Source organism: Pollachius pollachius, assembly GCF_949987615.1.
Source record: "Pollachius pollachius genome assembly, chromosome: 18".
Classification (NCBI taxonomy): Eukaryota; Metazoa; Chordata; class Actinopteri; order Gadiformes; family Gadidae; genus Pollachius; species Pollachius pollachius.
Genome location: NC_136951.1, coordinates 13,762,683 through 13,774,930, shown reverse-complemented (window position 1 = coordinate 13,774,930; position 12,248 = coordinate 13,762,683). Strand labels below are relative to the sequence as shown.

The window sequence follows — 12,248 nt, the reverse complement described above, 5'->3', positions numbered from 1 at the left end:
GGGAGAGTGAGAGAGGGAGCGAGGGAGAGGGACATAGAGAGGGAGAGAGAAAGAGGGAGAGGGGGAAAGGGGGAGAGAAAGAAGTGGAGGTGAGTGAATGAGACGCTGTTTGATCCAATGTTTGGCACAGTGTGTGTGTGTGTGTGTGTGTGTGTGTGTGTGTGTGTGTGTGTGTGTGTGTGTTTGTACAAAGCAGCTAACAAATCAAGAAATGATATAAACAAAACAATTTATTGATTTTAATTGTTACAGTTTTTTGGGCGTTTGGTTGGTTGTAATGTTATAAAATCGGATACTATAAAACTATTATAAAACACACATGACACCTTTATTTTGGAAGTAAATTGATTGCATATCCATTGCAGCTCATAATGGAACTAAATGAGCCAGTGGGTGAACTCTTAGCTAATGCTAAGCTAATTGCAAGTTAATTGTTATTGCTTGTTTGTGAATGGGATGCTACTTGAGGGCTTGCTAATTGCGGTGGTTGGTTTGAATCATTTGTTTTTGTTCCAGAGAGATGAGTATTCGGGAGAGCGTTTAGCAGTAGAGAAGGCATTATCATACCTCTAATAGTATAACACAGTTCTTTGTGTGTTAGAGTCCAAGCTGAAAGTTACTGTGTTCAATCCCCAACGTCTGCATCCAGTGTCGGCCTTCTGGTTTGTGTGTGTAAGTGTGGGTTTGGATATCGGTTTAGATTTATGTGTGTATGTGTGTATGTGTTTGTGTTTGTGTGTGTATGTGTGTGCGTGTGCATGTGTGGGTGTGTTGGTGTCTGTGTGTGATTGAGTGAGTGACTGAGTGAGTGAGTTTTAGACCTAGACTTCTTGTCCATCAAACTTTAAACAAAAATGTAATGCCCCTGACTTTGACAGTGGCATAAAAAACACAAGAAATAGTGGAGTGGGTGTGGGGGTGTCTTTGTTTGAGTGTGGGTGCATGTATGTATATTAATTGTGTGTGTGTGTGTGTGTGTGTGTGTGTGTATGTTGTGCGTGTGTGCAAGTGTTCTACTCTTCTTCTTCTCCTACACCAGGAAGGTCCAGTCACTTGCGACACGTCCGTACTGTAAGAGATCAGAGGTCAAAGAAAGGTCACGGAAAGGTCAAGGCACAAAAGGACCAGACAACAGGAAGCACAAATCATCCATCTCTCCGAGGACAGAACTACTTCCTCTTAATCACCAGCCTCCAGCTTCCCGCCTCCCAGCAGAGGTTCAGCCAACTCAGCGTCAAGTAGACGCAGAATAACAACGGAATTAAAGAAGACGAGAAACTAACAAACACAGCGCTCTGCCCGGCTCTGACAACCGCGCAGACAAATCCAATTATTTGCGTCTCATGTCGCAAATTTGTTCTAATGGCGGGCTGCGGGAGAGTAAACAGGCGGCGGGCGAGGCGGGAAAACAAAAGAATGTGATTTCTAATTAACTTGAAAGAGGGGCGGCCATCTTTCATCTCCCGCCCGCGACCGCCTGTTTGTTTGTCCTACAATGTTGTCTTGAGGAGCACCGGGGGGGGGGGGGGGGAAGACGATGAGAGACGGAAAGAGAGAAGGAGAGAGAACCAGAGGAGGGGGAGAGGGTGGTTGGGGGGGTTAACAATCATGTTTTCCTCCAAATGAGATGTCAACAGATTTAACGCTGCACGCCGCAGAAGGCGAACGCCGCTTTTCCGAGCGTTTTGTCGATTTTATAGTTCATTAAGCTTTAGTCTCCCCCCCCCCCACCCCCCACCACCACCACGCCATCTCCACTCTTCCTCCTCCTCCTCCTCCTCTCCTCCTCTTCCTTGTTCTTGTTTGTTTTGCCTTGGCTGTGTTGGCTTTGAAGTGGTGCAGGGCCTTCTGGGTAATTACTGCAAACTTAATGAGAGCGTTGTGGGGGAGCGTTGTGGGGCTCTGTCTCTCTCTCTCTCTCTCTCTCTCTCTCTCTCTCTCCCTCTCTCTCAACAGTAAGAATTTGATAGAGGCTTTCACTATGGTGTATGAGAGCACACACACACACACACACACACACACACACACACACACACACAACGTGAGATACCTAACTCCATACAGCTTCTGATGATCATGCAGGGGTCACGTTGTGTGTGTGCGTGTGTGTGTGTTTGTGTGTGTGCACATGCGTACGTGTGTGTGGATGTTTGTGCGTGTATGTGTGTGTACACGTGTAAATGTGTGAGTGTATGTATGTGTGTTTGTGTGCGTTTGTGCGTGTGCACGTGTGTGTGTGTGTACCTGTATGTCTTTGAGTTTCTTCAGCAGTCTGGTAGACAGCGGCACACCGCTCTCCTGATGGGGAATGAGGAAGTCCTGGAAACACACAACATATCGATTAATATGAGTTACAAAGAATTACTATTTATTACAACTACTGGCTCACAGTGAGTTCAGAAACGGTTGTTAAGGAGCTGGAAGGGGGTAGGGCTAGGCTAGGCTAATACTAATTTGCTTATTTGTAGACTCTAGAAGAGTCTTGATTCTAGAACCTCTCGTTTGTCAACGGGTGGGGCAAAAATGCCTGTGGACGCAATTGGCTAGACCTCCACCAGTACTGATGTTCATAGAACCAAGCACTAACAATCGCTAGGTTAACCCATTTCCCGTATGCAACAAAGACAGCTAGGATAAGATGCTACACAATGCTATGGTCTATATTTAAGTGCCAGGACGTAAAACATACAATAAGTGTGTAGGAGGAGCGAGGGGGGTAAGGGGGGAGGCTATGCAGAGTCCAGGTTAACTCTGAACAAGTGAGTCTTGAGTCTTTTGCGAATTATATTGAAAACATCAGGAAGTCAGGAACATCCTAATAACAAAGCCAATCCGTGATATTCTAATCACAGAGTCCAAGGTGGGGCTCACGATTGGACCTTCATCTGAGGCGTCCAATCAGAGAGCCCGATGGAGACGGAGACGTAGCCCCATGCTGCTGGTAGAACAGGCAGATTAACCCTTGAAGTGGTTAATGTTAATTGTCTGATCTGAGGGGGGGGGGGGGGGGGGGTCCGGAGAACAGGAGGCCTCCTGTCACTCCACATGTCAGATAAAGGCAGGGCACCCTGGATTATCTTCACCCCTTCACCCGCTCAGCCCTCACCCCCGCAGCAGGAGCACTAATCCAGCCAGTGACAGGTGAAGTGTGGTCTGCAGCACACACTGATCACAGTGGGGGGGGGGGGGGGTGGGGAATTAATCAGATGGACAGAGAGACAGGCAGACAGACGGATTGATAGATTGTTAAAGAGAGAGAGGCAGAGAGTGAGCATGAGAGAAAGATAGATAGATAGATGAATGGATGGATGGAGAGAGTGTAGTGCACCCTCCCCCTTCTCCTCCCCCCTCTCCTCCCCCTGGTAGTACTGCCTCCCCCTCACCTCCCCCCATGAAGTGCACCCTCCCCCCTCTCCCCCCTCTCCTCCCCCTTGTAGTGGACCCTCCCCCTTCTCCTCCCCCTCACCTCCCCCCCTGTAGCGGACCCTCCCCCCTCTCCTCCCCCTCACCTCCCCCCTGTAGCGGACCCTCCCCCCTCTCCTCCCCCTCACCTCCCCCCTGTAGCGGACCCTCCCCCCTCTCCTCCCCCTCACCTCCCCCCTGTAGCAGACCCTCCCCCCGTCTCCCCCCTCACCTCCCCCCTGTAATGGACCCTCCCCCCCTCTCCTCCCCCTCACCTCCACCCTGTAGCGGATCCCCCCCCCTCTCCTCCCCCTCACCTCCCCCCTGTAGCGGACCCTCCTCCTTCTCCTCCCCCTCACCTCCCCCCTGTAGTGGACCCTCCCCCTTCTCCTCCCCCTCACCTCCCCCCTGTAGTGGACCCCCCCCCGTCTCCCCCTCACCTCCCCCCTGTAGTGGACCCTCCCCCCGTCTCCCCCCTCACCTCCCCCTGTAGTGGACCCCCCCCCCTCTCCCCCTCACCTCCCCCCTGTAGTGGACCCTCCCCCCTCTCCCCCTCACCTCCCCCCTGTAGCGGATCCCCCCCCCCTCTCCCCCTTGTAGTGGACCCTCCCCCCCTCTCCTCCCCCCTCACCTCCCCCCTGTAATGGACCCTCCCCCTTCTCCTCCCCCTCACCTCCCCCCTGTAGTGGACCCTCCCCCCTCTCCTCCCCCTCACCTCCCCCTTGTAGTGGACCCTCCCCCCCCGTCTCCCCCTCACCTCCCCCTGTAGCGGACCCTCCCCCCTTCTCCTCCCCCTCACCTCCCCCCTGTAGTGGACCCTCCCCCCTCTCCTCCCCCTCACCTCCCCCTTGTAGTGGACCCTCCCCCCCCGTCTCCCCCTCACCTCCCCCCTGTAGTGGACCCTCCCCCCCGTCTCCCCCTCACCTCCCCCCTGTAGTGGACCCTCCCCCCCCGTCTCCCCCTCACCTCCCCTCTGTAGCGGACCCTCCCCCCGTCTCCCCCCTCACCTCCCCCCTGTAGCGGACCCTCCCCCCTCTCCTCCCCCTCACCTCCCCCTGTAGCGGACCCTCCCCCCTCTCCTCCCCCTCACCTCCCCCCTGTAGTGGACCCTCCCCCCCCGTCTCCCCCTCACCTCCCCTCTGTAGCGGACCCTCCCCCCGTCTCCCCCCTCACCTCCCCCCTGTAGCGGACCCTCCCCCCTCTCCTCCCCCTCACCTCCCCCCTGTAGCGGACCCTCCCCCCTCTCCTCCCCCTCACCTCCCCCCTGTAGCGGACCCTCCCCACGGGGCAGAGCAGGCTGGCCGTCCCACAGCCGAACAGCTCCGTCACGCGGCCCTCCTCCAGGCCCCAGAGGAGCTGCTCCATGGTGAGGACCCGCTCCGTCACCTGGCAGACGCCCTGAAACCACAGCAGCCTCCGGTTACATCAGGGTCCATACGGCCACCGGGTGATGCTCCATTCATCATCTACCTGTAGTCACACTGTAATCACTGTCTGTTCACATTGTATTGGTCAGACTTTTACGTCTGATTTATTTAAAGAATTTTGCTTTACACACGTTCACAATCTCAAACATGCAAACAGAAATGCATACATATAAGAGACACACACACACACACACACACACACACACACACACACACACACACACACACACACACACACAAACAAACATACAATATAATAAGTTAACAAGATACAATTTTCAAAAATATATTATTAAATATTGATAAATATCTCTTATTACTCTCTCTCTCTCTCTCTCTCTCTCTCTCTCTCTCTCTCTCTCACCCACTCCCTGGCCAGTTCTAGGATGCTCTGTCTGGTGACGCCCGGCAGGATGAGGCCATCCAGTGGCGGCGTGGCCAGCTCCTCCACTGGAGAGGAGGAGGAGAAGGAGAAGGAGGAGGACAAGGAGAAGGGTGTTATACAAGGAGAAGGGTGTTATAAAATATACTGTAGCAAAGAGCGGAAAATTTATTTTCCTATAATGACATGATGTTTCCAATAGAGGTCGTAATCCGCAAGCTTTTAGAATCGACAACTCCCAACCTTAAAGTATTAATTTATTTATTGTAATTTCTTTACTAAAAATTCTTCTTTGGAAATCAAGTTGAAGAATTTAAATATGTAATATGTCCATGATATAAATATTAACATGATATAGATAATAATTTACATTATACATTTCTATCATATGCATGTCAAGCTCAAAAATCATCGACCCAGTATACTGGCCTGCGATTGGCCAGAAGGGTGCACAGTGAGGGCGGACCTCCTTTCTCATTGGTCCAGTGGAGGAAAATGTTCATGGTCCCGGCCTCTGTGATCTGCTGGTTGTCACCGTAGAGCCACAGGAGCTGCTGGCAGCCATGCTCTAGTGCCTCACACTGGGGGGCCAGGGACCCCCCGTAGTTCCTGACCAGGAGGGGGAGACAGAGGGTGAGGGAGAGAGTGAGACAGAGAAGAGTGAGAGAGAGGGGGGAGAGACCGAGGAAGGAGAGGGTGTCCATATTACTCTTCTCTACTAAACCTCTACATACAGGTGTTACTGGTGATTATTCCCAGGATGCATTGGGAACACTGACCTTTGGGTGTAGTGTTAGCATGTTTACATTTACATTTACATTTAGGGCATTTAGCAGACGCTTTTATCCAAAGCGACTTACAATAAGTGCATTTGTTACAATAAGTACATTTGTCATAAGAAGTGAAACAATATATCGCTGTCGGTACAGTAAAGACGTTCATAGAACCAAGTGCAAGTATTACAACCGCTAGGCTAACCCATTCCCCGTGTAAAGCAGCGATAGCAGCTACTATAGACGCTACACAATTAAGTACCTTGAATAAGTGCAATGTACAAGTGCCAGGACGTACAACATTCAATGGTGGCTGTGCATTGGTTTCTATGCAGAGTCGAGATGAACTCTGAACAGGTGAGTTTTGAGTCTTTTGCGGAAGCTGGTGAGCGACTCTGCGGTCCTGACATCGGTAGGGAGCTCGTTCCACCACTGAGGTCCCAAAACAGAGAAAAGTTGTGACTTTGCATGTGTTACCTTAGCATGCGTGTAGACTCACCCTCCCATCTTGACGTCCCCGGTGCCGCCCCTCCAGGCCCGGATGTACTTGGGCTCGGCCCACAGGGCCAGGTCGGACCCTGGGGCCCCTGTGCTGAAGTAGGTGCCCAGCCCGGGGCTCAGGACCACGTAGAGGAGGGCCCGGGTGGGGCGCCGCAGACCCAGGAATGTCTGGGGGGGGGGGGGGGGGGGCGTCCACACATGGGGCACAGGGTTAAACCACAGAATTAAACCATTCGTGGTTCTAAACAGCGTTAGCTGTGTTAGGAGAGTTCAATAGTTTCCGCTATTTGACGTTTCAAATAGCGGGAAAGGCAGAAGGGCAGAAGGCCATGTTTTTAACTACTAAAATGACACATTTTATGGCGCAAAAAAACCACAACAGTCTAAATGCAGCGTTCTGAAAGCCTTAAAGGTTGTATCAGCGATACTAGGCCGAAACATGCTCCGAGATCGTACACAAAAACAAATGGTGCTACCAACCACTCAAAACCAAAATAAATAGTATGCCAACCAATCACCGACAAGGGGTGGTGGGTGTTGTTGGGTTTTGCGCGGCAAATCTCACTTCAAATACCGCAAGTGACGTTACCCAACATCGCTGATACAACCTTTAAGAGTGTTCCATGCGTGTGTGTGTGTGAATGCCTCCCGACCTCTGTCCCTATGAACGTGGGTCTGATGTACAGACTGGCCGGATCAGACTCAGTGACCCACTCACTCTCGAGCTCCACCAACCTCCTGATACACTCCAATAGCTCTGCCTGGTCAAACACCTGGGAGAGGGGGAGGGAGAGAGAGAGAGAGAGAGAGAGAGAGAGATTTATCAATATTTAATAATGTTGATTTTACAGCCTTTGTTGAATACTTAAGTAAAGTACATAGGCCTACAATTTCAAATCGCTATTGTACTGTATTTTACAGTACAATAGCAGGTATGTACAGGTATGAGGAAGCAAACAACCAAAAAAGGAGTGAGGCCAAGATTAATTTCGGGAAATTCAGAGGTAAGTATAATGGATGAGCAATGAGAAGGGGGGTGGATGGACGTTAAGAAAAGGAGCCTCTGTTGGGAAATCAAAATGTTACCTTTCAACATCTACCTGTTTTGTTTCATCAACTGCTTTGAAGTGGGTGTGGGTGTATTTCCTGTATCGGTCTATCTGATTGTACAGATTGTAAGTTCTGATTAGAACCCACTGCGCATTACTTAAACCAACTGCGCTCCACACATTCAACTCTGACCGTGGGCCCCTCAGACCCTGCACAGTCTGGGGGCCCAGCACATCGCGGGGGCCCAGAGATTCAGGACAGACCTTGATGTGTTTAGCTGGCTAGCAAGAGCTTTGTTGTTTTTGGGCGAGGCCTACTTAAGCTGCCTTTTGTCACTGATAGTCCTGCAGGCTCTTCCTCAACCTCTCGCTGGGTGCGGTTGTCTTGGGGCCTTGTGGCTTGTTGGTTCACCCTAGTTAGCAGACTTGGTTTTCGGTCTCATTCCGGTGGCAGCAGACAAGTGAGACATCCAGTCCCTCTGCATCGCCCGGATCTTGTGGATTTACTGCTGAGTCAGAGGCTACACACTCAGAGACTCTCTGGTTCACCACTTGGCCTGTTCTTACGGGAAATTCCAGCTTTGATTTATATGGCTTGTTGAGTCTGATGTGCCCTAAGACTTAGGTCCCTGAGACTTAGGACTCTGAGACTGGGGTCCCTGAGACTTAGGTCCCTAAGACTTAGGTCCCTGAGACTTAGGACTCTGAGACTTTGGTCCCTGAGACTTAGGTCCCTGAGACTTAGGTCCCTAAGACTTAGGTCCCTGATACTTAGGACCCTGAGACTTGGCTCCCTGATACTTAGGACCCTGAGACTGGGGTCCCTGAGACTTAGGACTCTGAGACTGGGGTCCCTGAGACTTGGGTCCAGCAGGGGTACCTTCACCTCGGGTGAGGCTCTCAGCTTCACCTCAACCCAGGAGGTGAAGCCCAACGGCGCAGCCTTCATGAAATGGAAATTAACCGTCGTTTCTCACGTGGGTTTGAGGTTGCATTGTTGTGGTTTCTGTAAATCTGCCAAAGAAAATGCTCATTTTCCTGGTTCGGTTACACTTCCTTGAAAGTGAGCCTGAGTCTGCCTTTGTCTATTATGTAACAGTCTGTGTGCCCGCCCACATACATAACTGTAGATACATGTCAGTGTCAACAGTGTGTCAATGCCTGTGTGTGTGTGTGTGTGTGTGTGTGTGTGTGCGTGTGTGTGTGTGTGTGTGTGTGTGTGTTTGTGTGTGTGTGTGTGTGTGTGTGTGTTAGTGTGTGTGTGTGTGTGGGTGGGGGGGGGATCTCCTACAGGTAGACACGCCCTCTCGGCGGAGCGAACCATCCGGTCCATGTTGAGCAGGGGTCTGAAGAGACGCAGGCGACCGTCGGCCCCCCGGTACGCCTTCAGGCCCTCGTACAGCTGGGGGCCGGAGGAGCAGAGGACAGGTGTTACTACTGGAGCCCTTCAGCTCAGCTCCAGGATCAGAGGGCTTCACAGGGCCACGAGACCCCCCCCTGACCCCAACAGTCTACAGCTGAACGGAAACTCCCCAAAACCCAGAGGGAACGAAGAGGAGAATAGAGAAGAGAGAGGAGAAGAGAGGAGAGAGGAAAGAAGAGAGGAGGAGAGAGGAGGAGAAGAGAGGGAGGAAGAGGAGACAAGAGGAGAGGCATGAAGGGGAGACAAGAGGAGAGAGGAGAAGAGAGGAGGAGAGGAGGAGAGGAGGAGAGAGGAGGGGAGGAGGAGAAGGGAGGAGGAGATGAGAGGAAAGGAGGAGAAGAGGAGAAAAGGAGAAACGAGGAAAAGCGAGGAGAGAAGAGGAGACACAAGAAGAGAGGAGTAGAAGAGAGGAGGAGAAGAGAGGGAGGAAGTGAGGAGAATAAAGAGGATAGGAGAAAGAAGAGAAGGTACGAGAGGAAAGGCATGAAGGGGAGACAGGAGGAGACAAAGACACACAGAAAGACAGACAGACAGACAGACAGACAGACAGACAGACAGACAGACAGACAGACAGACAGACAGACAGACAGACAGACAGACAGGGTGGTGACCTGTATTGCGTACTGCAGGCCGGAGCAGGCGGGGTGCAGGGACAGGTTCCTGAAGGGAGTGATCTGGGGGGGCTCCCAGCCCTGGGCGAGGGTCCACTGGACGCTCAGCATGTGGTCCGTGAACACCGAGCCGAACGGCGCCCCCCGCAGGTCAGGCTTGGTAGGGCGCTCCGGAACGAGCTCTACGGACAGGTCTACGGCCTTGGGAAAAGACACACAGACAGACAGTCAGACAGACCGGTTCAGGCAGACAGAGAGGCAGAGAGACAGAGAGACAGACAGACAGGCGTCGAGGTGTCCTTCAGCAGGGTGAATAAGGGGGACACCATAAGCCTTGATGACGTTTGGAAAGCTACTACGTCAAAGGAAGTGGGTCGCAGCTCGTTTCCGTAACGACACTGGACGGACCGCACTCAGGTGTAAACCGGTCTCTTTCAGGTCCGCTAAGACGTTGATGACGCGCAGGTCTGGACCGTCGTCAACGAGCAACAATTAGACGTCAGGCTAATCACACGAGGTAAACGGTCACGTGGGTCGGTCCAGTCTTTAAGCTGCTTATCTTCCACAGTTTGACCGCAACATCACCAGAACAACCAATAAACGACCTGAGAGGAACCGTCGTCATCCAATTAACACACACACACGCACACTGCACACACACGCACACATACACAGTGTTGCATTTTTCTAGGTAAGCTATTTGTTACTTTTATTCTATTTGTCCTGAAGGTAATCTTCTACTTTTGCTGAGACACCTAAAGCATCGGTGCGTCATGAATAAACTCTTATTTTGTTAATCGCACGTTAGACGAAGACACAACATTCCCGGTTGTTTCATTGGCCGCACTGGTCTGAGGTGTGGTCAGACTGGATTAGTCGGAACCCCGACTATAAATAGGCCTACCCCGCGGCATTCACACCGCGGCGCGAGGAGCCTCTCAGCGAGGGGAGACGCAGGGTTTCAAAGTCAAACTCAGATGATGGACATATTGGGATACATATGACCCTATTTTAATTGAATAGCAAATAAATTGTAACTTCCACTGCGCGACTGAAAGTTGATTTGGCGTGGTCTCATTCTGTGAATCAAGCACACACGCACGCGTGCACACACACACACGCACACGCCCGCAGTGTGTCTACTACCCGTCAGTAGTGATGTTGTGACGCGCGTCCCCGCCTGGACAGAGCATTAGTAAAAAAGTGCACGCGGGCAGAGACGGGACAGGTGTTTGTCTGGCAGTGCACGTGACCGTGCGCTCGTGCCCCCATGCTAATCCAGAACCTGAGCCGCTCGTTTCCTCCTCGCCGCGCGATTGAAGGACGAGCGAGACACGCGAGATACATTAGCACCTCCTGTCCGCGAGGCGCGAGGACGAAGGAGAGGGGTGAGGGGTCAGGGTCACCCCCCGGTGAGGGGTCACCGCCCGGTCAATCACCGGATCGCCGGAAGGCGGAGGGCACATGGCGGGACCAGCCGTCGCGGTCTCGAGGGTTCCGGTCTGGATTTAGTTCTCCTCTTTCTGTTCTGCGACATATATAATTCTTCTCGCGATATATTCGTGACTGGAGGGACGGGGTCTGAGGGTTTGAGACGTTGGCCAGGACCCAGGAGACCTCAACATGTTTCTGAGGGTAGGTGACGCCCCGGATGGTAGCCCCTTACACCTGTACCCGTCCCGTCATAGCTATGGTCTCCTTACCTTGAAGCTCCGGACGCCGAGGGAGGCCTGCCCCTTAGTGACGTCACAACCCTGCCAACACAGACAGATCGGTCGATACACGCGCTTTGTAAATAATGCATGACTTTTCAAGTTGTGTTCAAAAGTCTATCGCAGGTTGAATTTAAACTTTAGATCTGACTTATGAGACAGCGTGCTATATTAAAGGTAAACGGACAGTAGTCATACAGTGATTTATAACCAGTGGTCACTCAAAACATATATATTATAAAGCCAAGAAATATATAGTCTATATATATATATATTAGCCTATATTGGGTTTTTATATAATATATTTCTTGGCTTTATAATATATATTTAATATACTTTTATATATATAGATATAGATATAGATAGATATAGATATACCCTGTGTGTCAGGGTATGTAAAAGACACCATAAGGTAATAAGGTAAGGTAAGGTAATAAGGTAACTTAAGGTAATAACGTATCTCAATGTATCGTAGCCCTACGGTACAGATGGAAGAGTTTACCTTGAGAGTGGACATGATGATCAGAGTTCCCCTGCGGATCCGTCTCTTGTGCAGCCCGTTTACTGACAGTCCCCGGGTCAGAGGCAATGTGGTCCTCCGCACCTGATCTCACTTTGATATGTCTTCAATATAACGTGCAATGGAGCGGTGTGACTCACCTGCCACACACACACACACACACACACACACACACACACACGCACACACACACGCACACGCACACACACACACATTTCTGGGGGAAGGATTCCCTTTATTTAATGGTGAGAATATTCCTCCAATCAGATACAAGATCCATGTTAACCTCAGGGAGATTTCAAAATGTCCAAACACACACACACACACACACACACACACACACACACACACACACACACACACACACACACACACACACACACACACACGGATGATGTTGACATACGATCAGACCTCGTGATTTGGACATTAATCAGGGTCATTATTT

General features: G+C 51.3%; 2 protein-coding genes across 9 annotated transcripts in view; one reads left to right on the top strand and one right to left on the bottom strand.

The window, feature by feature from the left end:
- Window positions 1-212: 212 nt before the first annotated feature.
- bcat1 (branched chain amino-acid transaminase 1, cytosolic) lies at window positions 213-11,870 on the bottom strand. The gene is made up of 11 exons (XM_079756053.1): window positions 11,783-11,870; window positions 11,272-11,322; window positions 9,569-9,769; window positions 8,826-8,936; window positions 7,139-7,258; window positions 6,484-6,653; window positions 5,678-5,820; window positions 5,194-5,279; window positions 4,660-4,800; window positions 2,245-2,319; window positions 213-1,069 (listed from the first exon to the last, which is right to left on the bottom strand). The coding sequence occupies exons 1-11, from the start codon at window positions 11,795-11,797 to the stop codon at window positions 1,031-1,033; spliced, it is 1,152 nt and encodes a 383-aa protein (XP_079612179.1). The 5' UTR covers window positions 11,798-11,870; the 3' UTR covers window positions 213-1,030.
- The window catches only part of lrmp (lymphoid-restricted membrane protein), a 31,932-nt gene continuing 30,569 nt past the window's right edge, over window positions 10,886-12,248 (top strand). For all 8 annotated transcript variants that reach the window (XM_079756042.1, XM_079756045.1, XM_079756041.1 and 5 more), the window contains exon 1: window positions 10,886-11,203. The gene's annotated coding sequence lies outside the window, so the exon portion shown is untranslated. The remainder of the gene's footprint in view (window positions 11,204-12,248) is intronic.

What these genes read in the sequence shown, in the direction of transcription:
- bcat1 (XM_079756053.1), bottom strand. An exon ending in CCACGTTCATAGGGACAGAG is followed by an intron (nt 6,654 to 7,138) that starts GTCGGGAGGCAT and finishes CCCCCCCCCCAG; the next exon opens with ACATTCCTGGGTCTGCGGCG. An exon ending in TAGAACTGGCCAGGGAGTGG is followed by an intron (nt 4,801 to 5,193) that starts GTGAGAGAGAGA and finishes CTGTGGTTTCAG; the next exon opens with GGCGTCTGCCAGGTGACGGA.